Source organism: Astyanax mexicanus, chromosome 1, assembly GCF_023375975.1.
Source record: "Astyanax mexicanus isolate ESR-SI-001 chromosome 1, AstMex3_surface, whole genome shotgun sequence".
NCBI classification, from domain to species: Eukaryota; Metazoa; Chordata; class Actinopteri; order Characiformes; family Acestrorhamphidae; genus Astyanax; species Astyanax mexicanus.
This window is the reverse complement of record NC_064408.1, coordinates 51,233,111-51,260,820: the sequence shown is the minus strand read 5'-3', so window position 1 is coordinate 51,260,820 and position 27,710 is coordinate 51,233,111. Positions and strand designations below refer to the sequence as shown.

The window sequence follows — 27,710 nt, the reverse complement described above, 5'->3', positions numbered from 1 at the left end:
TGCTTGATCGTCCTCAATGTCATGTATTGTCCAGGCTCCCCCTCCAGCAGCAGGTCAAAGGAGAGTGAGTCGGGTGGAGGAGGAGAGGAGGAAGTATGAGGTACACCAGAGTGCCCCCTATTGGCAACCCCCCTGTACTAACACACCCAAACTCCTTTCCTTACTCCTTTTTAACTAGATTGACAACCCTATCCCTAACCCGGTCCTGTGACCCCTATTTTCAGATGTCAAGACATTGAGTTGTTGGTTGTCTTTGATTTAGTAAAAGCCCACCCCATCCACTTATATTGGACCTGGAAAAACTCAACTATCACATGCTTATATTATCTTGGTTTAAGCAGATTTGCAGGAGGATTTTGGATAGTTTGTGTGCAGTCATGGAAAATCCTTGTGCTTAAGTTCCTGTTCTAAATTCCACCATATTAAGAAAGTAAGTCAGCACAGTCATGGGAATGCAATAGAAAATCAGTAAATGAGACTCTGTATATGATGTGAATTGCAGCCTAATTTCATTTTCGACATAACAAACGGCTCTTCTTCCACAGGATGATCCTGCAACTGAACTTCTCTTTTAAATATAAATAAAACTTGCAGAAAATTATTAAATAAACATCTGTGATTTGGGTTCTAATATATTCTTGTCCAAGATGAAATATTGTGCTGGCCTATATAAATCAGTTCCTCTTTCTGAAGTCGTTTGCTATGTTCGATATTGTAAAATTGTAAGTAAGTAGAGAATAAAAACCGACATTTTTAACTATAATTCCAAGTTGCTTGAATGCCTGAAATTTTAGAATGTTCAGAATGATGTTATTAAACAGTGCAGCAGGGAAGAAGCATAGGCCTATTATTAAAGAAAACTGTTTATTGTGCAGGCCAGTGCCTTTTTTTTTAACAATCACAGTGTGATTTGTTGCATTGCTATATTGTGATCATCACACCATAGCTTTATAAACATATTAAAAAACGCTTTAAATACGTAGGCCTACGTCACAGACCATTTACCTTGAGCCTGACCCGACTCAAGTTCAGATTGGGCATCGGGTCCGGCTCAGACCGAGAATCTAAACTCAAATGTATCCACCACGCCACTATTCTTGCTCATTTCTTTTGGGTGATATATATATATATATATATATATATATATATATATATATATATATATATATATATATATATATATATATATATATATATATATATTTTTTTTTTTTTTTTTTTACATTTGTACTAAAAAAATCAGTAAAAACTTAACATAGCACTTTTATTGAGATTATTTTAAAAGTAGACGTATTGTCAGTGGCAACCATTTCCTGGCACCCTCCTTTTTAGAACAGGGATGGAGTCCAGCACAGTTTGCTGATTTCCCTGCTCTTATAGACTTAGCAATTAACAGGTGATTGAATCTGTTGCTGCTGAAGCACACCTGTTTCCAAACAGTGCAGGAATTCGGACCTCCAGGAATGAAATCGCCTAACCCTGCTTTAGAACATCCCATTTCTTGTTTCTTCTTCTATAATATTTTAGACAAAAGAGTAGAAAATTATTTTTCTGATACTCACTTTGTGGTGTCCTCCTGCTTCCCTCCAGTACCGTTTCTTTTCTTTCTTTTTCTTTTAACAATCCTGTCTGAGTCTGCACCTATTCCAGTCTTGCTGAATTTTGCACTGCTGTGGTGTGTTTGTATGTTTTTACTGTATTACAGTATATGCAGTAATAGTTTTTTAAAGTGCTTATATAAGTGACAACATTCCTACATGTTAATACTAGAACAAAGTACATTTACACGTTTAGTGTAATGTCCATAAATATCCTTTATTTGCCTACATTTCATTTAATTGTTTATACAGTTTAAATCAATCAGTTTAATATAGTTAAATCAGTGGAGCAGAAAACATTTTGAAGGAATCTGTATTTTCTTTAGAATACCTGCCTTGAGTTAATTTAAAACTGTTTTATAAAGAATTGGTTGCGCTCTATCCATCAGTATCCATCAATATTTTGTAGAAAACTGTGTGTTTAAAGCCACTGTGGTGATATCTCTGTTGTGTTCTGATACTAGGAAGGAGTGAGGAAGAAACGGATGGAACTGATGGAGAGAGAAAGGAAACAGAGAGAGCAGGTCTGCTTTTGTCCCTGTAGTCTATCACACTGTGTCTCCCTACTGATTGTCTCTAAATCCCATCTTAAATGTCTGCAAATATGTTGCATAATTGTACTGCATTTGTTCTTTAAGCTATCATGTTAACCTGAATTTTCGTTTTTGTTTTTTATCCAGATGTTCATTCTTAAAGCTGCTCAAGTAAAAAGATTTGAGAGGGAAAAGGTGTGTAGTGTTTTTTTTGTGTTGTTTTTTAGTCTACAGTTAGTTGTTCTAAATACATTTTTGTGCAAAATTCAACATGCAATTTCTGTTTTTTTTTCTCAATTAAAAATGTGCACATGCCTTTTTATTTATTTTATGATTCCACCCATTTATTTGTTGCACAGAAATGACTTATTTACCCATTCAGAATTAAATGCCTGTATAATTTGTCCAGTGGAGAACAAAGAAACATTTGTGTATAGAAATGAAATCAAATGTTAAGTTTGAATATGATCCTCAGCTTAACCGGATCAATCGTGCACGGGAGCAAGGCTGGAGACACGTTTTAAGCTCTAGTGGAGGCAGCAGCCCAGAGAGAAAGGTACAGTATTCATGCTCATCGCCTTTTGAGAGCACAACCAAAAAAATCACTCGCTCAGTCAATATACAATGCATGGTCAGCAAATAGGAATCTCAAAAGGCGTAACTGTGAACTGTCTTGTTTAATTGTTTCACGTTTTAATCTGCTTATTTTTTAATCTGCCCTGGTCATAATAGTTTTATGGTGGTGGAGGCATAAGAGGCCAGCCTGCTCCTGCACCTGGCCCCACTCCTCTACCCGGCCCTGCACTCGTCCCAGCTCCACTGCCCTGTCCAGCCCCTGCTCCCAAAGAGGGGCCAAAAGCTTCAAGAGAAGTCAGTCCAGTGAGGTAATGAGTGAACACCAGGGCTTCAGCCATATTCAGAAATGTTATTATTATTATTAGGGGAGGTGTGACAATGTATAGAATGACCCATGAAAATAAAAATGTTGTTCAGTAAATTACATATAGTTATATATACAGCAATAGTTTTCTTAAATATGGAAGCACTTGACTAAGCATTAACTCATGTTGCACGTTTGTGGCACAGTGGAAGGTGGCCAACCTTGCTTTATTTAACCCTTTGGGGGGGGGGGGGAGAATGCCAAACCATTTATTTATTTATTTATTTATTTATTTATTTATTTGGCATTACCCCAAATGCCCAAATCGAGGAACTACTCTCATTGTGGTGCATAGCATGAAAATTAAATGATGTCAAATTGAATTACCTCGTCTTCCAATGTAAAATTAATCCTGTCACAATAGGCCTTTTAAATACTTACTAGTGTTTTAAAATGACTACTCTGATATACACTGCAATACCACATTTAAAAGCAATAACAATTTGATAATTTTTTAGTAATTTTTAGCAGATTTGTTTTCAGTAGTTAGAATTTAAATTCTATTTTTGTCAGATCAGATAGTTGTATTATTTTTCTATTTGTAAACTAATGGATTTTTGTTTATTCAGTGGGCTTTATAAAGTGGCCAAGACATCGGTTAAACATTAAACATTCTACTGCGTATCAAACATGCTGTGTCAAATAAATGCTAATTTATTTTATAAATTGCTATTTTTTTTTTAAGTTCTGGCAGCAGCAATAATTTATAGAAGTTAAACATTTCAATATATTTTTTAATATTTTTCTTTTTCCCTTTCTCAGTTTGGCCTAACATTTGTGCATTTGTTAGTGTAGTCAGTTCATTTCTTCATCTCTGTTCAAAGTTGTTTCCAACCCTTGGACCATTATTTGTTATCTCTGTTGGGGATTAAAGGGTTAATTAAAGACAACTTCCAAATACTGATTAGAAAAACGACCTATTATCATTCTAATGATTAATGTTACAGCAGAATATGTTTATCACTATTTTAATGCTCTACAGAAAGATTTTCATGGTTTTTTATTGTTGTGTTTTTTTTTTTTTCTCCACCTTTTCACACACAGGCCTGCAGGAGACCATGGGATTCCAAATGGTCACCCCTGCCTCCCAAAAGGGAAATGTCTTAAGAAAGAGCCACGAAGGACGAGCCTCCAGAGCGACGCAGTTTCTAAAAATGACTACGCTAGCAGGTAGGGCTAAGCTCATTTCATATCTTCACTTTTTAATTAGAGCGTAATTGGCTATAGCATATCAGTATTACTGTTTTCATAGTGGGGATTACTTTTTGTAATCTTGACTCCAGGTTGAGAGCTCAGATGGCTGCAGAGCGGTCCAAACAGGTAGAAGAGTTCTTGCAGCGGAAGCGAGAAGCCTTGATTAATAAAGTCCGTGCTGAAGGTCAGCTGGTAAGTACAGTTTATGTTTAATATTAAGGCCTAGATGTTGGTTGCATGTTTTGGATTGTATGGGTTCTGTAAAGTTGCCGTTGTTGAAACTGACGGTATGAACAAACAGGGTGCCCGACAAAACCTGGCCGCCATCTTTGCAAGTCGGACTAATTCTTCTAGATGCAGGAGGCCCAGGGTCAACAAAGAGGAGGAGGTAGGAGGATGGATACGACCATGTGCTCCTCCTCAAATCATTTTTTTTTTTTTCTCCTACGTCTCATCGTTGCACAACCTAACCTCCATTGTTTAAGTTTTGTTGTCTTCCCGCACAACCTTGTTTGTTTCGTGCTGTAATTACTCACCAGTGCCACTGGATAACTGCACTGCCCACTTGCACTGTGGTGTTTAACATTTTATCAACACATCAAAAATGCTACTTCATTTACACCCAAGTTACTTATTGGTTCGCACGGTACTATTTTGTTGGTGTAATTTTGTTTTCCTCCTGCTTTTGGATCACCTTTGTTTTTTTGTTTTTTTTGTAAGAGTAAATGAGCTGTGGCTTCCCATCCTGCTGTCTGAATTCAGTGTTTTTGTCTCGTAACAACCCTGATCTTAGCACTCCTTGAGTTTTTTTTTATTTATTTCCCCTCCATATTATTACCCATATGCATGTTTAATAAGATGTAACTGTTTAATTGTCACATATTTTGCCTGATTTTGAATGATTCCTTTGGTGGTATTTTTCATGGTATTATTGGTATTGTTAAGTTCCATGTGAATGTACATGTTAACAAGGCCGTATTATATATAAATGTCGCATGAGAGCATTTTGCAAGTGTCTTGTTCGTACGCACTGCATATGAAGGTGTACAGTGATTGTGGGTAGATATTTTGATCTGTCTGTAACATACTGTTTGTGTGCCTTGCAGGAATACTTGACAAGGCTGAGGCAGATCAGGCTACAGAACTTTAATGAGCGTCAGCAGATCAAAGCACGCCTCAGAGGAGAAAAGGTACGCGCACGTTCACGTGCACACATGCAAATGAACAATCTGTTCCTGTGTTCGCATAATCCAAAACCACTGCTGGAAAAAAGAAATTAAAATTAATTTATTGAGTTGAATAAAAAGTGGGTTAGATAAAATGTTGCATTGCTGTGGCAGCTGGTGTCCATGATCAGGTAGTATTCGGGTTAAATGAGCAAACAGACAATAATTGATAAAATACTAAAGATAACAAGGTGTTATAATTTGGTGGAAATGTATATTTACACCATTGGAAAGGATCAACAGTGAAGAAAATGTTATCTTACATTCTGATTAATTTATAATGTTGTTAATAATTAGAGATCATGCAGAAATAATGATGCTTTATTTAGTTTTCCAGAGAGTGTTTGAGTTACCTAGGAGCTATTTGTTAATTTTAATAATTGTAATATTGGTCTTAATGTTAAGGTTGAGCACAAATTTAATTTAAGATGATTAAGGTGTTGGTTTTATATCTTTCAGTACACACATGTTTACAAATATTGTTACATCATTAATACAAGGTTGGTTTACAAGAAACCTGTCTATTATTTAAACCTGACATTTTTATTATTATTATGAATCAGTGCTTGTGTTTCTTAAATGGACAAGACATCCTTTCATCTGTATTAAGTTTTCTACTTTGAATGTTTTTGCACCTACTGTGAGTGTAATATTCTGGTCTTGGATTGTTTTAGTATGACAGTGAGTGTTCAGACAGTCAGGAGTCCAGTGAAGAGTTGGAGCTCAGGAGAAAAAAGATAGAAGCTCTGAAGGTGAGCTGTTTGTTTTGCAGATTTTTATACTAGTGTGAATAAATACTGCATTTCTTCCAACTGCTCGTAACTGCTGTGTGAAGCTCTTTAATTTGGATACTCGTTACTGTGTCCATGTGTGGCAGGCCCAGTCAAAAACGCGTGCAGCTGTGCTGAAAGAACAACTGGAAAAGAAAAGGAGAGAAGCTTATGAGCGAGAAAAGAAAGCATGGGAGGATCATGTACGTAAACTTTCTCTCTCTATCTCCAGTTACTTTCTCTCTTTTGTTATTTTCCCACATTCTCTGCCTGTATGTCTTTTAGTTAGTCATTACTTGATTACATTGTACAAGCTTAAGCAAAGTTTGGCATCTTGTGTATTAAACCATATCCTGGTCTTGTGAGAATAGTTTGATGAAAAGCCTGGTGCACATCTTTTACATAAACAGCTCAATTCAAGTTGAGGCAACTTCCTTTCATTGTATTTTTTTAATAAGTTAAATGTGCACTACAAAATACTTATTGAAGTAAGAAATACAGGAATACTTGTTTACAATAAAAAATACTTCTACTGAATGTAACTGATCTCTTTGTGTAAACAGCTGCTTGCTCGAGGTGTGAAGGCTGCTATTGGACCTGCAAATGCAAATGCAGCTACACCTTCTCCTACTCCACCACCTCACCCTGAGCCAACCCCTCAGGATGTAGTCACTAAAGTCACACCCTCCAGCAGACCCAGCACTCCGGCCATCTCAATGACAGCAGCTCTGAAGGACGTGGGCGCGGTCAGTCCTGACAGACATCATACTATTGTTTGTTTCATTGTTTATACAGCTTCCTCAGTGATAATGCCAGCCAATTTTTATTTTTTTTTATTATTATTTTTTTTAAATACTGCTAATACAGAATCGCCAACTAGCCAACAGACAGGGAGCGGGAGGGTCATTCTTCTCACTCAAAGAAAATGAAGACAGTTGTTCTGTCTGTGACTTTAGGCCACAGATGGCTGTGGCATCACTGGTACCAACAACCATTCCTCCTGGTGATTGGGTGTCACTCAAAAGCCCCCAGGCAAATTTAACACCTTAATAATCAACATCAAACCTCTAGCTATTAGTTAAACCCTATCCGGATGGAATTAGTTTCTCAGGCGGTTCTGAGTTAATTTTCTCTATTATAGGGGGGTCCTGTGTTTTTATTCCCCTCCCGAACGGCCATGTATGTGTTTTTTTTTTTTTTTTTCCTCAGACGTCCTTTGAGAAAAATAACAGGCTGAATTATCTTCTGATAATTTTAATCCCGTCCGGACGCACAACTCTGAGTTTCGTCACCTCATGTTTAATAAAATAACTTTGTCTACTGCTACGCACTTTGGGAGCAAATTTCCATGGAGATCCACGTGAACACAACAGCAAGTGGAAATGGAGGAGCTATTGAACGTGATGTCATGTGACCAAGAAACCTAAAAACTCACTGCAGTCCAGATGCAAGATTCTTCTCACTGATTAGAAGTGTGAAATATTTTTTACAGACGTCCCCCTGATAAACTAATCCTGTCCCGATAAAGCTTTAGTTTGATGTTTTTGTGAATGTAGTTAAAGTATCCTTAACAGACATCTAAATGAATTTAGTAAGCCCCAAAATATATCCATCAATATAGAAGTGAGGATTGCTGTGATATTGAGTGTTTTACACTTTTAAACTCTTTTGTTCTTTTTATTTTAAGATTGCTACTGTGCATACCTCCCCAAAAAAGGAGGAGCTCCCAAAAACAGAGACTGTAGATGTTCAGGTGAGTTATGTTTTGGATTCCAATTCAGCCTTTATTGGTTTTTCATGTTTCATTAACTGCATCTTTTGCACAAATTACCCTACCTAAAGTAGACGGATAATAAGCTCTATTAGATGTGACTTCTGAGGCCTTTTTGATTTAATGCTTTCAGAGTGAGCGAAAAGAAATTCTGCGAAGGCTAAATCAGAACCTGAAGGTTCAGACTCCTGCTGAAGCCAATGAGGGTAAAGTGATGCCCCCTGATGTGCCAGAAACCACTCCTCAGACCAGCCAGTCAGTTGCAGAGGAGAGACCACAAACTAGGGGTGACAGGCGCAAATGGGATGCTGGAGAGCCACCCATTCTCTCAGTAGCCCAGTTGACTTTGGAGGACACTTGTAGCACTATGGCAGGTATGAACAGAAAGCATCTCTAAAGAAAAGGTTGACATGAATTACTAATCTGTAGCATGGGATTCAGCAGCTGGAAACATTATTGCCTAGTTAATTTACATTCTGTTTCTTTTTATTTGTGCATTTGATGACTAGTTGGAAAATACCATACTATGCAAAAAAGCATACTGTCTCAAATTGTCTGATTTTGTGATATAGTTGCCACAAACATTTTTCTGTCATCATTGCTGCCATTTTTCTGTCTTCATCTTTATCCATTTTTGCCAAATATTTAGATTACTAGTCGTTCTATATTCAGTTTATTGTGTTCTAATTCTTAGTTTAATGTTCTTTCATCATTTCAGTCTCTCAGGATGTGTCTCCAGAGCAAAGTGCTCCCTCTGGTGGTGATAGGAGGAGGTGGCAGGCTGGAGATGCTCCACTATCTATGGCCCAACAAACTCTGCAGACTACCACTATTAATACAGCAGGTGAGTTAATATTTTTACATTGTAAATGTTCATCAACAATTTCCCCTCTCACTATTTACTTATTTATGTATTTATTTATTATAGTAGGTGTGTTAAATTTGCATTCTGATGCACTACTTTAATGTAAAGCAACAGCTGAAGCTGATTCGGTCGAGATGATGTATTTTTTTTGTAGCTGATGACACTGATGGGATTCAGACTGTCATTATGTTGGGTAGACGATTGATTGCTCAACAATCAGCGCCATCAGTTACAGACCGGCATAATCTGCTTACTAGTGTGGCCGCATACGAGTGTATCTCTTTTTCTTTGATGGGCAGAATGAAACAGTATTATGCGAAATGGGATACATTTTTTTTTAGTACATTAAAGATTCTTAAGTAATTGCCATGCCTCAGCCTTCCTATCTATACGATAACATGCATATTTTCTCTTTATGCCTCTTTTACCCCTATCTAGCATACAACCTCTTTTGCCTTCCCCACCTTGTATTTTATTTCCCCTTGTTTAGTCAGAGATCTTGTCATTTAATATATATATATATATAATTTTTTTTTTTTTTTTTTTTTTTTTTTTTTTTTTGCTTTAATAAGTCTAATTATTAAGAAATTTTTCCATTGTGGTGTGGGGATAAAGTGGCATTCAAAGCTGATTTATTTATTTTGTACACTTTATTTTAACACTATAAATCGAATAATCCTAGTCATTGGAACGAACACAATTTCATATTGTAATCCATTACTGTTCAATAAGATTTTTAATTAAAAAAAATTAATTTAGTATTGGATTAGTATCGGCTACATTTAATTTTGATTCTTAACCTTGGACTAACCTTGTTTTTTTATTTCTTTAAATAAAAGATTCTTTCCAGGCTAGTGAAATTAGATCAAGCCTCTCACTACTTTCTAGATGCGAGATAAATGTCCTTTGTGACAAATAATGCATATAGCCCTTTGAGAATGATCTTAGCCATGCTTGATGTGGCTGGATTTTTTTGTTGTTGTTGACACTGAAACTGGTTTTGCACCTTGCATATTGTTAACTCGTATATACTGGTTTGTTGTTGTGTTTCCATGGAGTGGGTGCAGTGGTGCATAATGACTGCTACAACACTGGTTCCTAAAACAGTCATAGCAACAGAGATGCTAAAGATAAACCCATTTCTAAAGTGAAGTGAAACAGAGTTCTTGTTTTCTTTTCATTTGGTATACAGGTAAGAGAACCACTGTAAATTCTGTAGGAATAATGGAAGTGTCTGTACTGTGTTTCATAGTATTTTTTAGATTTTAATGATTTGTTTGTGTTCTGTGCTGCAGAACGAACAACTGGTGAGGTAATTCCCATGGAAGCCTGGCAGGGAGAAGGGCATAAGGAATGTGGACCTACTCCGATTTCAGAAGTTTTGAAGATACTAGAGGAGGCAGAGCTGCAGCCCATCACTCAGTGCCTGGATAACATCAGCATCTCTGACGACACACTCACCAGTGAGTCACTAATGAATTTACTACTGCCTCAGACCTTGTGAATTGGTTGCTTTATACTACTTTATCTATTGTCTGTCTCTGCAGAAAGCCATAAGACTAAAGTTGGGCCTTCAGATGTTGCTGATGGACCCATACCAGAACCTCAGCCAAGTCAAGCTGTCACAGACCAGGACCAAAAAAGCAGAACTGCCACTGCCCACGACCATGAAAACAGAGATTCCATTGGCAAGAACCAACAGCAGGTTGTCTTTGGCAAGGACCAAAAATTTCACACTGCCAATGACCAGGATCATGAGCAACAGTCTGAAAATATGGAGGCTGTGTCCGATTCAGTGGAGGCCAGAAATCATGAACAACAGACCTGCCCAGCAGAAAAGACACAGAAGAGTCTCCCTGGTGAAAGAGAGACTGATGGTAATTATCACAAACTCAATGTTGCCATGAAATTATTCAATTTTAATTGTTTTAAACAGAAAAATTGAAACATATAACTGTGGATGTATTTACAGCTCTGGAAAAAATTAAGGGATTACTTCAGTTCTGAATCAGTTTCTCTGACTTTGCTATTTATAGGTATATGTTTGAGTAAAATTAACCGAAAAATACATTATTCTATAAATATCGTAAAAATATTGTCATTTAGAGCATGTATTTGCAGAAAATGAGACATGGCTGAAATATCAAAAAAGATGCAGAGCTTTCAGATCTCAAATAACAAAGTTCAAAAAACAAGTTCATATTCATAAAGTTTAAAGAGTTCAGAAATCAATATTTGGTGGAATAATCCTGGTTTTTAATCACAGTTTTTATGCATCTTCTCATGTTCTCTTCCGCCAGTCCGCCACACTGCTTTTGGATAACTTGATGCCTTTACTCCTGGTGTAAAAATTGTTTTCAATTTGGTAAAACCAAAGAAACTCATCATTTTTAAGTGGTCTTTTTTCCAGAGCTGTATATACTTATATTTTTAAACTCTCTTTAAAATTACTGCCAGATTTCTTTACAGGTATATTTATATATCTTGCACTTGTTCTTAACTGAAATATAAAGTGGTTATTTTTGCACTTTGTTTAGTATAAAAGCTGTTTATAGGGTTGAACGAAGCTTCATATATAAATGCAATACTTTTGATTTTGCACCCATCATTAATGAGCTACACTAAAAGGTCTAAGACTTTTCCTATCTACACAAAATACCCTTTTCTCTCTAATTTTGTTCACAATTGGGGCTCAATCTGTTAGTGAGCACTTCTCCTTTGCTGAGCTAAACCATCCACCAGTCACAGGTGTGGTATATCAAGGTGCTGATTAGACGCAGTGATTATTACACAGGTGTTCCTCGGGCTGGCCACAATAAAAGACCACTCTAAAATGTGCAGTTTTACAGTGTTGTAAGAATGTAGGGGGTTCTGAAAACCAGTCAGTATCTGCTGTAATCCTCATTTGCCTCTCATAGTGCAACACATCTCCTTCACATGTTGATCATGAGTTGGTCAGGTTGTTGATTGTGTTCTGTGGAACATTGGTCCACTCCTCTTTAATGGCTGTGTGAAGTTGCTGGATATTGGCAGGGACTGAAACACGCTGTCGTATATGCTGATCCAGAACATCCCAAATAGGCTCATAAAGGTATTTTGTGTACATAGGAATCTTTGAGTTCAGCTCATGAACATTTTATATTTTTGTTCAGTGTATTTTAGCAAAAAAGAAAACAAAATTGTAATCAAGAATCTTATATTGAGCATTTATTTTGTACAGTATATCTCTGCCCTATATTAAGATGTTGAAATTATTTTTTTATTTTTTTATATAAATACATAAAAACAGCATAAAACATGCTGATGTAAAATAAAGAATTGTGTTGTACTTGATCTCTCTCATTGCTAAGTGCCTGTAGGTGCAGATGAGGTAGAGTCTTTAATTCTGGAAGAGGATCCACAGCAAGTCTCCAAACCCACAGCTGCAGTGATGCATGCATGGGGACAGGACGTTGGGACAGCTCTAACTGAGAAACAGAAGACTGAGGAGAAAGTAGACCCAGAACAGGCAAAGCAGACTGAGAACAAAGGTATCTGCTGGCTGACTGATGCATGCTTTTCTAATTAAAAGACTAAATGTTTATGCTTTGTCTGGGAAAAATGTTTTATCTAGGGGAGGGATAAGTTATCAATAGAAAGATGGGAGAGATGGGAAAATCTACTCTTATTTTACACATCAGTTTTACACCAAATATTTTCAAATGCACTGTTCAGGTGCTGAAATATTTAAAATCAGTTTTAATTTGTGTAGTGTTTATTATTCTTCTTTTATAATCGTCTTATGTGAATTCATAGTGTTGTTCACTTTACAATTTTTAGGTTTTCCAGGAAAATGATTATTCTTATAATACCTGCTTTATTTTATTGCATTCTTTAACCAGTAAATACTGTATTGAAGCTTGTAAGACTGCAGTACCATGTAAACTGGACAGATGAACATCATTAAACATCCTTGTTTTACACACAATATAAATTTATATTTTGCATATTTGCATGTGTGTAATTACTCCGGTGTTATATATGATATGATATTTTTACAGATACTTTTAAAATTGTACAGGTAGTTTTAGCATTCACATACTGTCTGTTTTTTTTTAAACGATTGTCTAACCTTTCAGTGAATGAAGAGGCTGCATTTATGAAGCTGACCTGCAGTCCTGCGCACCGCCGCACAGTGGTGCTGTCTCTCCTCTCTGCCCAGTCTTCAGTGGAAGACTCCTCTTCTTCAGTGGCGTCCCGTTCCCGCTCTGTGTCTCCACTGCGCACCCACTGTCCTGATGACGTGCTCCTCATTGGCCTCTCTACCGGTCTCTTTGATGCCAACAATCCCAAGGTGAGCACTGCCATGGATAGTAAGTAAGGACTTAATAAATTTGCCATCTCTTTAAATGCCTTTTATAGTGTATAAAATTCATCACTCTAAACACATTTTTTTGTGTGAAGAGGGTGATAATCCTCTGTATATGTATGTATATATGTAAAGTTCTTATAAAGAACTTTATCAGCCCAAAATTTTTTGGTTTCTTCGATTAAGTTAAGCAATTGTTTCCTTAAGCCATGTTTTTTTAAAAATCTGAAACAGACTTTCTTATTTAGTGTCTTTTTAATTAGTTACCAAAATTACAGCTTCTGACTTAATGAGTCCTCTCCCTAATAAAATTCTGTCCTACATACCACAATGAACTTAAAAAAAAACAATATACACACAGTAGAGCAAGAACTACAAATGTGTGTTTTGAAGCTGACTGCATGACTGTTCTGTATGTTTAAGGCAACAATTTGTATATAAAAAAAAAGAAAAAAGGCTCTACTTGGTGCGCATGCTCCAGGGCTTTGATGCGTGAGAAAAGCTGTGTGTTTTAGGCTCAGTGTGCAAGTGCATGATCTAGGTCTGTGTGTGTCTGTGTGTGTCTGTGTGTGTCTGTGTGTGTCTGTGTGTGTCTGTGTGTGTCTGTGTGTGTCTGTGTGTGTCTGTGCTGCAGGGCAAAGCTATGTTAGAAGCCCAGTACACAACAGAGCTTCTGAGTGAAGCGTTATTAATGTGATTCTTCCACATCCCTGATGTGTCAACATACCAGAGGCCTGTCCACTAGCCTGCGCCCCCATGCGCACAAACGCACGTACATACAGTATAATACCTTCAGCTAATCCCCCCCCCCACACACACAGTGAAATGTATGCACGTACCTTAAACAATCCCTCTTTCCCACACTTCTCTCTGTAAGCATGTTCGCATGTCCATCATTACGCTTAGACCTTTAGTGGCAAAGGTCACAGTTTTTATTACAACAGAAAACCCAATCAAAACCTCTTGCTTGCTGTATCACAGTAAACACAATCTTAAATCGTCACAGCTCTACTGTGAACAGCAAAGCAACTCTACGCATACCCAACAGCAGGTGTGATTTTTTTTTTTATTTATTTATTTATTTTTTTTGGCGATCAGATCATCCAGAACTCATGTTAATGCCAGGTGTGAGCAGGACCATGTAGACACTTTAAACCACTAAGCACAGACGAGAAGTTTTTCTGCATTAACTTACTGTATTTTTCACACTATAACGTGCACTGGATTATAAGTTGTGTTATGAGACACTAGTAAGGAATAAGGGTGTCACCATGTTTTCCTTCTAATTCAGCCGAGCTCATCACTGGGCAAGACCTTTTATGGCTAAGTTATGTAAACAAAAAGACTTAAGACTTAAAAAGAAAATATTTTTAAGAATTACAAAATTACAAAGTGCTAGACATTTATCTACTCAGATTTTTTTTCTGAAAACTGTTTATTGGGGGTTAATAATGCGCTTTCGTTTATTTACAGTAAGCTTAGAATTCCAGATTACCACAATAGCTGGGTGCAGCAGCATTAGCAGCTCACCGCTAGTGCTAGCTGCTACAGTGAAGAACCCTACATATTCCGGTTAGCCAGTAATATCAGCTAGCGGTTCGTCCCACGTAGCTTGTTTTAACATGGTAAACACGCAGACTACAGTCTGATAATTCTCACCCGTGAACAGCGAAAGAGCTAGCGGTTTGAGGCTAATACTAATACTGCTGAAGGAATAAACTGAAACTTCTGTATTACTCTGCAATTCAGCGGCGTGCCTTTACTGCTCCTTACAATCCAACTGGTAAAATGTATACACCAGATTATAAGGAGCACTGACGATTTTTTTGCAATATTAAAGGATTTTAAATGCACCTTCTAGTGCGAAAAATATGGTATGCATTGATTTATTATTATATATATTTTTTATTTTTTATTTTTTTGTGAAAATGATTTTACTGTAAGGGGTGCAAAAACATGCAAATGTCTGATATCTCTGAAATATTACAAGTGTACTTTGTAACAAGAAATACACAGTGTTGTTGGCTGTGAGTGTCTGGCTGTTTCTCATTTCTCTAATATAGTTCTCTTATTGGGGGTGAATAATGCGCTTTCGTTTATTTACAGTAAGCTTAGAATTCCAGATTACCACTATAGCTGGGTGCAGCAGCATTAGCAGCTAACTGCTAGTGCTAACCGCTAGCGGTTAGCCAGTAATATCAGCTAGCGGTTCGTCCCACGTAGCTTGTTTTAACATGGTAAACACACATCAGTCTGATAATTCTCACTTGTGAACAGCGAAAGAGCTAGCGGTTAGAGGCTAATGCTAATACTGCTGGATGCATAGATTTTTTTTTTTTTGTGAAAATGATTTTACTGTAAGCAGTGCACAAACATGCAAATGTTGGATGTCTGCATCTGTCCGCTCTACTTATCTGTGTATTTCTTGTTACAATGTATACTTGTAATATTTCAGTGTTGTTGGCTGAGAGTGTCTGGGTATTTCTCTAATGTAATTCTTTCTAATTGTCTGTGTGTTCCTGTGATTTTGTGTTCGTATATCTTCAAATGTTAGATGCTGAGGACATGCTCTCTGCCAGATCTCGGTAAACTCTTCACTGGCTTCACAGAACCTGATGGAGCTGCCACCCAGGATCAGAATCTGGAGATAGAGGACCTGGAAGACAAAGAGGATGAACAGTCCGAAACTGAAGAGTAAGAAACGTGTAAACTATTGCTATTGTTCAGCTGTCCTTTCCCATACCTGCATCAAGTTTAATCTGCAATTTTTTCCCCCTCTTTACTTTCGACATCTTTCTCTCAGTGTGTATGAGGATGAGGACCTCAGAGAGCTCAGAGCATCAATGGAGAGATTGCTCCAGCAGCAGCGCAGTGATGACGATGAAAATGAAGACGATGATGATGGTGATGACAATGGTGACTCTAATGGTAGCCCTCCCGATGAAGATGAACCTGACAAAAAAAGCAAGACCGGTCCAGCAGAAGAAGGCTTGAATGGCACTACAGCTAAAGTGGAGAATGGTGGTGGTGATCTTGGTTGTGGTGATGATGATGAGAGTGCCGATGTCAGTCTTGCAGAAGAGGAAGGAGAGCTGATGAGTAATGGACTAGATGTAGCAGAGGATGAAGAGCAGAGTAGCGAGAGGCAGCTCGATGAAGAGTGGCACTCGGGTATGTTGATGCGATGTGATTTATTTGATTTGTATCATATTAACATATCAAAACACAGTTTTTAGTATTTAGTTTATTTTTTACAAGTTACCTTTCCAACTGTTTGATTTGATTGCTGCACTTGCTGCATATGTCCTATTTATTATTACTAGTATTAGTAATAGCAAATAGTTTAGTTAAATGAGATAAAGCTAAAACACTAATTTCCCTCTTTATTCCATATGCAGGTAAACATATAACACATATTAAAAACAATATACACATGGACAAAATAGTTTGTACCCCTCGGTTAATGAAAGAAAAACCCACAATGCTCACAGAAGTAACTTAAATCTGACAAAAGTATTAATAAATGCTATGAAAATGAACAAATGAAAGTCATTGCTTTTCAGTTGCTTTCAATTCAATTCAATCATGCTTCAATTTGCTTTAAAAAATAAACTCATAAAAAGGCCTGGACAGAAATGATGATACCCTTAAATTAATATTTTATTGCACAACCTTTTGAGGCAATCACTGCATTCAAACAATTCCTGTAACTGTTAATGAGACTTCTGCACCTTTCAGCAGGTATTTTGCCTTTTCCAGATGGCATGTTTTGGTACCACTTTAAAATAAGACTACCTTTTATAAAGGGTTTATAAATGGTTTATAATTAGTTTATTAACTGTTGCTAATTAGGTTGTAAAGGCCTTAAAAATCATTAATAATAAGTTATAACACATATGTCTTTTCTTGATATGGTTAATTTTTCCATAGAGCTGATCTGTCTCATCTGTCTACAGGACATTCTCCCGGAAGCTTTGTGTGTTGTCAACATGTAGTTTGGCAAATTCCATTCTGGCTTTTTTATGTTTTGTTTGGTCGTCTCCATTAAGCCCACTTTTGGTCAAACAAGGAAGGAAGGTGTGATCTGACACTGATGTTCCTTGAGCTTGAAGTTCACCTTTAATCTCTATAGAAGATTTTCTGGGCTTTTTTGTTACCATTCGTATTATCCATCTCTTTGATTTGTTGTCAATTTTTCTCCTGCGGCCACGTCCAGGGAGGGAAAAATGAAATCAATTAATAATTTAAAGAATTAGGATTTTTAAACCAGTTGTAATTAGGTTAATGTTTACCGTCAGTTGTAGCTGTTGAAACGCTGTTTAATCACTGGCACAGGCCTTCTCTATAGATTGTCCACTGGCACTATTATCATGAAGCAGTAATGTGAATTATGGCCAGATATTGAAGTGTTTGTGTTTTTGTCTCTTGTGTGTTTGGGAGTAGACGATAGTGAGGAAGAGGAGGAGAGTGATTGTGAGCAGCAGGACAGTATCTTCAGTCGTCTGGAGGAGCTGCGCTTCCATTTGGAGCAGGCAATGGGCTTCGAGCACTTCATCCAGGCCTACAACAAGATCAAGGTCTGTGTGCACGTGTTGTAAGACAGATCAGCTTAAGAGACTCAACAATGTGTCACACCCCAATCCTTGTAGATATGACCTTTTAGCCATATTTATTAAACCTGATTAGCAAATTAGCAAGGCCAGCTGAAATTATTGAGTTGTTATTTGAAGTCAATGCTAAAGTGTGGAGAGCTTCGGTCTACCAAAAACGCTAGTTACGTATGTAACTGTGGTTATGTGAATAGTGGATGACCGCCAGGGCGGTGCTTAATGTGAATGTATTCCCTGCCGTGCCCACGGCGAACCGAGAGTTGTATACCAACGAAGTCACTACACGTGACACAGCGTGTGACGCAAGCGGGGTATAAATGCCCCCTGGCACTCGCTGCTCCTCCTCAAAACTTGGTTCTACTCGCAATCCGAGTGACCAAGAACCCTGGCGGTCATCCACTATTCACATAACCACAGTTACATACGTAACTAGCGTTATGTTTCATAGTTACTGACCGCCAGGGCGGTGCTTAATGTGGATGATGCATACCAGCGATGTCACGAGGAGATTCCAGACAGAACCGCCGTAGACAAGCCCTCGGCGGCTGCCACGTTCACACTGTAGTAACGAGAGAAGGTGCATGGTGACGACCATGTGGCCGCTGCACAAATCTCTAGTAGAGACACTCCTTGAAGCGCAGCCCAAGATGTGGCGATGCCTCTGACAGAATGTCCTGTAGTCGGGGCAGGCAAAGGGCGATCTGCAGCCCTGTAGGCCCCCTGAATAACCTCCACAAGCCAGTGGGATAGCCGTTGCTTCGAAAGTGGTTTCCCCAACTTCGCAGCAGAAAAACATACAAACAGCTGGTCCGTTTGACGAACAGCCGTCGTAGCAGAAACATATGCCCGTAGAGCTCTTACAGGGCATAACTTCAGCCTCCTGGTATCAGAATCGTCCCCATAGGCTGGAAGATCAATGGTTTGGTTCACAAAAGCAGGATTCAACACCTTAGGCAGAAACGCAGCGTTCGGCCTCAGTTTCACACTGCAATCATCCAAGCCCCACTGTAAACACAGGGGGCTGATAGACAGCGCATGCAGCTCACAGCTCCGCTTTGCTGTGCAAACAGCTAACAGGAAAGCAGCCTTTAGAGAGATCCATTTCAGCTCTGCCCGCTCTAGCGGTTCAAAAGGAGCCTTGCAGAGAGCGTTCAAGACTAGCGGAAGATCCCAGGGGGGATACCGCGGCTTACGAGGGGGAGCTAGTCTCTTAGCTCCCTTCAAAAAAGCAGTCACAAGCTTATGAGAGCCCAAGGAAGTACCGTCAACCGGCATCACGTGACAGGCTAAGGCCGCCACGTATACCCTGAGCGTCGAAGCGGCCCTGCCTTCCTCCAGTAGCGTCTGGAGAAAGGACAAGACAGTCTGTAGTGTGCAGAGGTGTGGTACCACACCTTGGTTAATACACCAAGCTTCAAAAGCCTTCCACCTGCCCTCGTATAGAGCCCGCGTAGAAGGAGCTCTAGCATTATCGATCGTGCGTCTGACCTGGGCCGTGCACGAGTCTAAGGTGCTGGTGGGCCTAAGGGCCACAGCCATAGCCGGAGTTGCTCCGGACGTGGGTGCCACACCTGTCCGTTCAGCTGTGAAAGCAGGTCTGCTCGACACGGAAGTTCCCATGGAACCCCATGGAGTAATGACAGCAGCGTTGGAAACCATGTTTGATACGGCCACTTCGGGGCCACCAAGAGGACCCGATGCTGTTCCAGGCGTACTCTGTCCAATACAGCCGGAATCAGAGGCAAAGGGGGAAAGGCATAGAGCAGAGTTCTCGGCCATCTGTGAGCCAGGGCATCCTGGCCCAATGGGCTGTATAGTGCCATCTCCGAAAACCAGAGAGGGCAGTGTGTCGTGTCTGGAGAGGCAAAGAGGTCTACTCGAGCCTCCCCGAACCGTTCCCACACCAGCTGTACCACACGCGGGTGTAGCTTCCATCGTCCTGGGTGAAGAGAACGGCGAGATAGCGCATCCGCCGTGACATTGGTGGCGCCTGTCACATGAGATGCTCTCAGAGATAACACTCTGGGGTGAGCCCACGTCCAGAGTTCTTGTGCCAGCATTAATAGCCTGCGGGACCGTGTTCCGCCGAAGTGGTTTACATGATAGACTGCTGACACATTGTCCGATCTCACCAAGACATGTCTGCCGCGGAGCACCGGGAGAAAATGTCTCAGGGCGAGCACTATGGCACGTAACTCCAGGATGTTGATGTGGTCTCGCGCCTGCCGCATGGACCAAACACCCTGCACTGCGCTGTGGTTCCAGACAGCCCCCCAGCCTGTGGCTGACGTGTCTGTAGTGATCACTTCTCTGCGAGAAGGAATCTGGCCCATCGTTACCCCTGACAGCAGGAAGGGAGCAGAGTTCCAGACATCGAGGGCAGCCAAGCACTCGCTGGTAATGCGAACGCGTGTGCGCCTGTGCCGTGCCGCATCCAGTTTCAGACTGATGAGCCACATCTGAAATGGTCGGATGTGGAGCTTCCCCAGTGCCACCACCTGCGTAGCGGCGGTGAGAAGACCTTGTAGTCGCAAAAGCCTCACATACTGCACCTTGGCGCCCCACCTGAGGCTGTGAATGGCCGATAGTATAGCCGCAGCGCGAGCTGAAGGCAGGGTGGCCAACATGCGACGTGAATCCAAGACCATGCCTAAAAAGGTTATGGACTGAGCAGGAATTAAAACACTCTTGTTCCAGTTCACCGCGAGCCCCAGCGCTTGCGTGTGCTGCAGTAATCTGAGTGTGTCTGTGTGAGCCCTCTGCTCTGAGGGGGCACACAGCAGCCAGTCGTCTAGATAGGGCAAGATTTTCAGCCCCTGAGCCATAAGGGGGGACAGGGCCGCCCGCATACATCTCGTGAACACCCTTGGTGCCAGTGAAAGGCCGAACGGTAGCACTCTGAACTGGAATACCCTGTCTCGGAAGGCGAACCTGAGAAACCGTCTGTGTTCTGGAACGATTGGAACGTGAAAGTAGGCGTCTTTGAGATCCACTAGGGTGAACCACTCCGCTTCGGAAACCGCGTGGAGAACAGTCGCGGTGTGTAACATCCGGAATGGAAGAACTTTCAAAAATTTGTTCAGGCGACGGAGATCTAAGATCGGTCTCAAACCGCCGTCTTTCTGCGGAACAACAAAATAAATTGAGTAGAACCCCTCGGGGTGAACGTGAGGGTCTACTAACTCTATGGCTCCTCTGGCCAGCAGGGAGCCTATCTCCTGGGAGAGGCTTGCAGCCCGAACGGGATCCCGAACTTTGGTCACCGTAGGGCGAGAACATACTGGTGGCCGGCGGCGAAACTGCAGTCTGTAACCCACTGTCATGGTGCTCAGAGCCCACGGGTCTGAGATCATCTTTGTCCAGTAGGCCAAATGTGATGGTGAGAGCAACAGCGTCACCGGCCGTAGCATGTCAGCGGCGGTCAGCAGCGGCAGCTGCGCGCGGCTTGGAAGGGTGGGGGGGTCGCCTAGGCGCTCTCGGCGGGACCGTGGGGCCTGCGGGGCGCGGCGGCGGAGCTGCGGCTCCGAAGCGCCTCTCTATCGTGTCCTCGAGCCCGCTGTAGTGGGCGACGAAAACTCTGTGGTTGCCCGGTATTATGCAGCTTTCGAGCCTCCGTCAGGGAGGATTGTCGTTCCAGGGCTTCCTTGGCTGCTGGTCCGAAGAGAGACCCGGGTTTGAGAGGCACGGACCGCAGCGTAGCTCGGCAAGGTTCGGGCAGAGAGGATTGGGCCAGCCACACCTGGCGCCGAGCATGCAGGCTCGTAGCGACGAGCCGACCAGTATCGTGGGTCATGTAAACCGCGGTCAAGAGGGCTAGATTCAGAAGCTCCTCCGAGCTATTTGAGTCCTCCGTGGATGCGGGGGAATTGTGCAGCGCAATGAGTAGGATGCAGAGGGAATTCAGCAGTCTCCCCATCCGCGTCGCTGAGTTGTGCAGTTTAACAACCAGCTCGTCCGTGCGCCTACACTCCGCGCTCGGGCAGCGAGGTTCCGGCCGTAGCGCTTCGTCTGGCGAAACCACCGTGGAAGCCACACAGGGGTCGATCGCAGGCATGGAGGCCAGTCCATAGTCAGCCGCTCCGTCCATGGATGCTAGCAAGCGCGCCGTCTCCGTCGGCCGACCTGCTTTTTCGCTCTGAAAGGCAGCCGAGAATTCAGACACGAAGTCCTGACAAGGCGGCACCGCGAAAGCACCCGCTTCCAGGCGTTTAAACAGCGCGTTAGAGCGTACGCTCCCTGCTGCTGGTGTATCCAGGCCTAGCCTAGCTAAGGCTAACTTAAGCGTCTCTTCCACTGAAGCCCTGCGAGAGGCTGCGGGGTGTGTGTCCTCACTTCCCTTGGCTCCATCCGAAGACAGGGAGTGTGGGGGTGCAGGAGAGCTATCGGTCGGAAAAGATCCAAACCCCATCTCGTGCTCGAGAGCCGACCCTTGCGTAAAGTTCGCGTTGGAGGCAGCCGTTGAGAGAACGTCAAACTCAGCCTCCCGCCTCGGCGAAACGGACTCCTTAAACTCAACCGAGGGGCTCTCACCTGCTCGGTCCTGTGTCTGGCTGTTCATAGCTAAGATCAGGTTCTTTAGCTGGTGTAACTCCGATACAACCGAGTCCACACGGTTAGAGAGAGCTCCATAGCCTTTCTTTTTTCGCGGTGGCTCTAACGAGCTATCCGCGCTCAGTTTTTTCAGTTTTTTTTTTCTTCAGTTTTTTAGTGAACATTTTTCACTATTTGGTCAGCTTGATTTATCTCTTGTTACACTTTCTGTAACTCTCTCTCTTTTGAGCCTAAAGCATCACTCAATTTTCCAGTTGAGTGACCACAATTAACAGTGTATTGTTATTTACTGTTTAAAATTTGTTTTTTAAATTGTAAAAATGTTTAAAAGACTAATTATGCAAGTGTTGTGTTAAGCAAAAAAAAAGCAAGGCTGGAAGGTGAAATTTCAAAACTGCATGTTTTCTATAATAGTCTCCTTTCTTGCTGCAGAATATGCCTGTTATATTTGTTTCAGTATTAAAAACATATGTGTCCATTTATTTTAGTTTTCTACTAACTAGTATCACTCATCCTTATGTGATGTGTTCGGTTGAGTCTGGTCAAAATGAATCATGTGGGGAAATGGATAAAAAAAACTCTGCATTCTCCTTTAAAATCCATAAGGGATAAATGAATTGAAACACATCTCATATCAACTGAGCTTTTCACTAAATCTTGTGTACTGCTGTCTACTTCTTATTTGTTTTGGTAGGCCATCCACGAAGATGAAGACGAGAATATCGATATGGGCTCCAGCATGGTCCAGAACATTTTGGGAACCAAACACCAGCATCTGTATCCCAAGATCCTCCACTTGGTGATGGCAGATGGAGCATACCAAGAAGGTATATGCAAATAGCAATATAGTGTATGAGAAATGTGTCTGTTCAGTAGCGCTGGTAGCATTTTACCTAAAAATAACAGCTTCTAAATCATGTTGCTGCTCCACTGACCTGTTTTAACACCACTTTTGTTGCAACTGGTGCTAACTTCATAATTTAACTGCATAACTGCATGTATTGCTGCATAACCAGTCATATTTATGTAATTCCTTTAATATTACTTAATATTACATCTCAGTTAACATTTTTTCACTTTCAGTGACTGTTCATTTCTGGACAAGCTAAGAGACATATCAGTTGCAAGAAAAAGTATATGAGCCCTTTGGGATTACTTGGATTTCTGCATAAATTGGTCATTAAATGTGTTCTGATCTTCATCTAAGTCACAACAATAGACAAGCACAGTCTGCTTAAACTAGTAACTTACAAAAAATTGTTTGCATGATTTTATTGAACATGTTAACATTCACAGTGCAGCTCAACAGAGGATGGATGATGCAACAGGACAACGACCCAAAACCTAAAAGTAAATCAACAACCAAATGGCTTAAACAGAAGAAAATATACCTTCTGGAGAGATCTGACTTTAACCCAGTTGAGATGCTGTGGCATGACCTCAAGAGAGCGATTCACACCAGATATCCCAATAATATTGCTGAACTGAAACAGTTTAGTGAAGAGAAATGATCAATATTCCTCCTGACTGTTGTTCAGGTCTGGTCAGGAACTACAGGAAACGTTTGGTTGAGGAGGATCAACCAGTTAAATCACAATTAAATCCCGCCCCTTGCAACTGTATGTGTACCACAAGTAATTCAATTAATGTAGGAACAGGCTATATTCCCCTTGAATTTCTCTGTGCACAGATCCAGTTAGCCTGTAAAGAACATGTGCCACATTTAAAAAAAAGTATTTTCATATGTTTTGTTTTTTATTTATTTTGTAATCACTTGCATTTAGTATTTTGAGAATAACCTGACCTCTACAAACCTCAGTATAAACTTAAGTTCAGATCCGAACCTGTAGAACCTTTTTAACATGCAGCTCCTTTCTCCCTCTTCTCTCCCTTTCGTTTTGTTTTGGTCTTTCTCTAACTTTCTGTCTCTCTGCAGATAATGATGAATGAGGTACTCTTGCAGGCTGCCGGCTGCTTTGGACAATCTGCTGGCAGAGTGAAGTCTTCCCCTAATGCTGTGCGTGAAGCAGTGAGAGAAAGCTTGGTCAGTTTGGAGTTTATGAATGACTGTCTTCTGTCCACGACCAGCAACTGAAGCACTACTGTGTAAAATACATGTATAAGAAGAAAAGTAATATTTAACCAAAGCCTAACTTCATGTGTGTGAGAGAGAAAGAGAGATGAGTGTGTTGAGAATGTGTGTGTGTTAGATGTATGCTTATGTATGTATGTTTCTAACTGTTGACCGGTTGTGTGCACCAAATTCATGTTACTACAGTATTTTCTAACAGCTGAAGCCATGCTAGACCTGGGTGGCCAGTGTCTGAGGTCAGGGTCAGTATCCATCCAGCAACAGGTGCTTATGTGTGACATGAGGCAAACCTCGGCTTCATCACTCTGCACCAGTCTTTACACACTCTACACCTCCTTTTTCTACTTTTTACAGGACAAAACTAAACTTTTGTGAGAGTGCATGCAGAACTGGTTAGGACCGGTACTTTTTTCCTACTTCAGAGGCTTCACTCAAAAGACAGGATGGAGTTGCTTTAAGCTTATTTACAGCATAAATTGATGCAATGATCGTGTTCTTTAAATTGTAGTTCCACCAATGTTTCACAATTTCTGCATAACTCAGTTGTTAAAAAGAAGACAAAGTCATACAGATTGGTGCATTGTAGAGATACACATGTCTTCATTGATTTCATGGTTATATTGAAATAGTGATTGGCAAACTATGGAGTCTATTTTATTTCCCAATGCCTTGCATGTGCTTCTTCAGTGTAGAAGTCACAGAAATCTAATCATAACAGATATTATGAACAGATTTCTGCAGTTTTTTTTTTGTGATTATTCAAGTAGTCATGTGAACATCATGCTCCGATTTCTTGTCGCTGGATTTTAGCTCGGATTTTAGCTCACATTTCTCAGTCCTTGTATCTGAATACTCTGAATGAATATTGTTTGATTTTGTATTCACAATCATTTATTAAACCTTTTAGGGGTTTAGCCATTTATACATACCTTTAACCCCAAGATGATCTGGTTCCATTCATCACCACTGTGATAAAACAGTTTTGCCATTTAAAAGCTCTTATAGACCTGCATATTTCCACTTTAAACCACTCTGAACGACTTTGTTTACATTTTAACCATTGACCTTGATACAGTGGAATCCCCCTTTAGGTGTTAATGGAATGTGCATATATCCCCTGTGCATGCATTATACACACCTTCTGCTGTTGCACCTTTTCGTGATGTAATGGATTGATGTAATTGTACTGCTCTGCTGTGGTACATTCAAAATGCAAGTGTTGTACAGATTATTGTCAAATGATTTAAAAAAGAGCAGAGGAATGGGAAAGATGATATTTATGTGCTGTCTGATATAGACACAAAACCTTTTATCTTTGTATTGATAAATAAACCTTTTTTTTAATGTAAAGATGTTTGTGTAATTACGTGTTTATGTGGCATGCTTCAATGATCCATTTTGGAACTCAAACTGGCTCGGACCATCAAACTAACCTACCTCAGATCTTCTGCCAATGTCTTTATTTTCAGCATCACACTTGTTTTTTTTTTTTTTGGGTAAATGGAACATGACTGGACCTGCGTCCGCTCTTGTGATCCTGTCAGCCAACAGGTGTGCAGCTGTTACACACGTCCCACTTGGAGCAGAATCAGGGGCTATCCCAAAGCCAAGCTGTCAGACTGTCAGTTAAACACCTCCACATTCTCAGACGACTACAGAGCAACAGATCTTACTTTGCTATTTTTGTATCTAAGCTCCTGAAGCTCTTTAGTTTCAAGCGTACCTTCCACCACTTCTTTTGTTGAGGTGTTTTGAAGAGTGGTGTGTTTGGGAGTTAAAATACTTTTTTAAAACCACAATCTTACTAACCTGTAAAAATATAGACTTTAAAGTAAATTACCATAATATGTACAATGTAAACTGTTAAAATGTAATGTGAAACATAATACTAATGCATCAAATCTGCACAATGTATAATATACACACACTGTAAAATATACAGAATGTGTTCTAAACTACACAAAATGAAAAACGCACAGCGCGCATGCAGATCATATCTGTAAGTGCCAGGTTGTCTTTACAGTCTTTTTTTATACAGGTGTTTAGCTAAAATACCCCCCTGCAGCTCTGTGTCTGAGTTTATTTTTAGATGTACTCTTAGAACTGTCTCAAATCATAAAACATTTGGAAACCTATTTCCCTAAATTGGGGCAACAAAAATGATATGTTTATGGTATATTTACATTTATTTAATAATATTTTTGGTGAACAAGCATAGCATTTACACATCTTGATTAAAAAAAAAAATGTATGTTTGTTTTTTGCATACTTTACATTTTTCAGGTTATAATATGAAACAAATATAACCTGAGTAAATAAAATATATTTCATTTTGATTTATTAAGAATCAATAAAATAGAACCTATCTGACAGCATTAAGCAGGATAGATGATCTGGAAAAGGTTACAAAGTCATGTCTAAAGCTTTGGGTCTCCAGCAGACCACAATAAGAGCTATCATTCACAAATGGAGAAAACTTGGAACACTGGTAAACCTTCACAATAGTGACCAGCCTTCTGAAATTACCCCAAAAGGGCATAAACAACTCATCCAGAAGGTCCCAAAAAAACAGCACCATTTAAAGAACTGTAGGTCTTACTGTTGATGATTCAGTATCAAAAAAGATACAAAAATGGTCTCCATGGGACAAGACAACGACCCTTAACTGTGCTCAAAATCTACTAAAGCATTTATGCAGAGGAACAAGTACAACATTCAGTCCCCAGACATGAATATTATTAAAAATGTATTATATATTATTAAAATCTGTGATGTGATTTTAAAGCGAGCTGTTTATGATCAGACACTATCAAACCTGACTGAACTGGAGATGTTTTGTAAATAAAAAATATCCAAAATATCTTCAACCAGAAGCCAGACTCTCAATGGAAGCTATAGGAAGCGTTAAGAGGCTGTTATTACTACAAAAGAAGGATCTACTAAATATTGATGTAAATTTTCTGTTGAGGTGCCCACATTTATACACCTGCCTAATTTAGTTTACAGAATTATTGCACACGTTCTGTAAATCCTAATAACTAAAACTAAAAACTCAGAACAACCAATGATTTAAATGAAATTTATGAAAATGATCAGTGGTGCCCAAATTGTTTCATACCACTGTATGTGTGCAACAAACTTGGTGATTGAGTGGTTATTCTTATATAAGAGCGTAAAGACAAAAACAATGCTGTATAAGACTACATGTTTGA

General features: G+C 40.0%; 1 protein-coding gene across 3 annotated transcripts in view; it reads left to right on the top strand.

The window, feature by feature from the left end:
* nek1 (NIMA-related kinase 1) overlaps nucleotides 1-25,848 on the top strand; it is a 42,514-nt gene extending 16,666 nt beyond the window's left edge. The window contains exons 12-35 of one of the 3 annotated variants that reach the window (XM_007255233.4): nucleotides 35-100; nucleotides 2,063-2,122; nucleotides 2,279-2,326; nucleotides 2,607-2,687; nucleotides 2,864-3,015; nucleotides 4,116-4,241; nucleotides 4,355-4,457; nucleotides 4,567-4,653; nucleotides 5,372-5,455; nucleotides 6,166-6,243; nucleotides 6,369-6,464; nucleotides 6,825-7,007; nucleotides 7,949-8,014; nucleotides 8,166-8,406; nucleotides 8,751-8,876; nucleotides 10,193-10,360; nucleotides 10,445-10,774; nucleotides 12,248-12,427; nucleotides 13,016-13,230; nucleotides 15,800-15,939; nucleotides 16,049-16,416; nucleotides 17,689-17,822; nucleotides 23,101-23,233; nucleotides 24,343-25,848. In XM_007255233.4, coding sequence (XP_007255295.3) covers nucleotides 35-100; nucleotides 2,063-2,122; nucleotides 2,279-2,326; nucleotides 2,607-2,687; nucleotides 2,864-3,015; nucleotides 4,116-4,241; nucleotides 4,355-4,457; nucleotides 4,567-4,653; nucleotides 5,372-5,455; nucleotides 6,166-6,243; nucleotides 6,369-6,464; nucleotides 6,825-7,007; nucleotides 7,949-8,014; nucleotides 8,166-8,406; nucleotides 8,751-8,876; nucleotides 10,193-10,360; nucleotides 10,445-10,774; nucleotides 12,248-12,427; nucleotides 13,016-13,230; nucleotides 15,800-15,939; nucleotides 16,049-16,416; nucleotides 17,689-17,822; nucleotides 23,101-23,233; nucleotides 24,343-24,356 — 3,279 coding nt within the window. In that variant the 3' untranslated portion in view covers nucleotides 24,357-25,848. The remainder of the gene's footprint in view (nucleotides 1-34; nucleotides 101-2,062; nucleotides 2,123-2,278; nucleotides 2,327-2,606; nucleotides 2,688-2,863; nucleotides 3,016-4,115; nucleotides 4,242-4,354; nucleotides 4,458-4,566; nucleotides 4,654-5,371; nucleotides 5,456-6,165; nucleotides 6,244-6,368; nucleotides 6,465-6,824; nucleotides 7,008-7,948; nucleotides 8,015-8,165; nucleotides 8,407-8,750; nucleotides 8,877-10,192; nucleotides 10,361-10,444; nucleotides 10,775-12,247; nucleotides 12,428-13,015; nucleotides 13,231-15,799; nucleotides 15,940-16,048; nucleotides 16,417-17,688; nucleotides 17,823-23,100; nucleotides 23,234-24,342) is intronic. The other 2 variants (XM_015607348.3, XM_015607349.3) reach the window with 2 other exon arrangements.
* The last annotated feature ends 1,862 nt before the right edge of the window (nucleotides 25,849-27,710 follow it).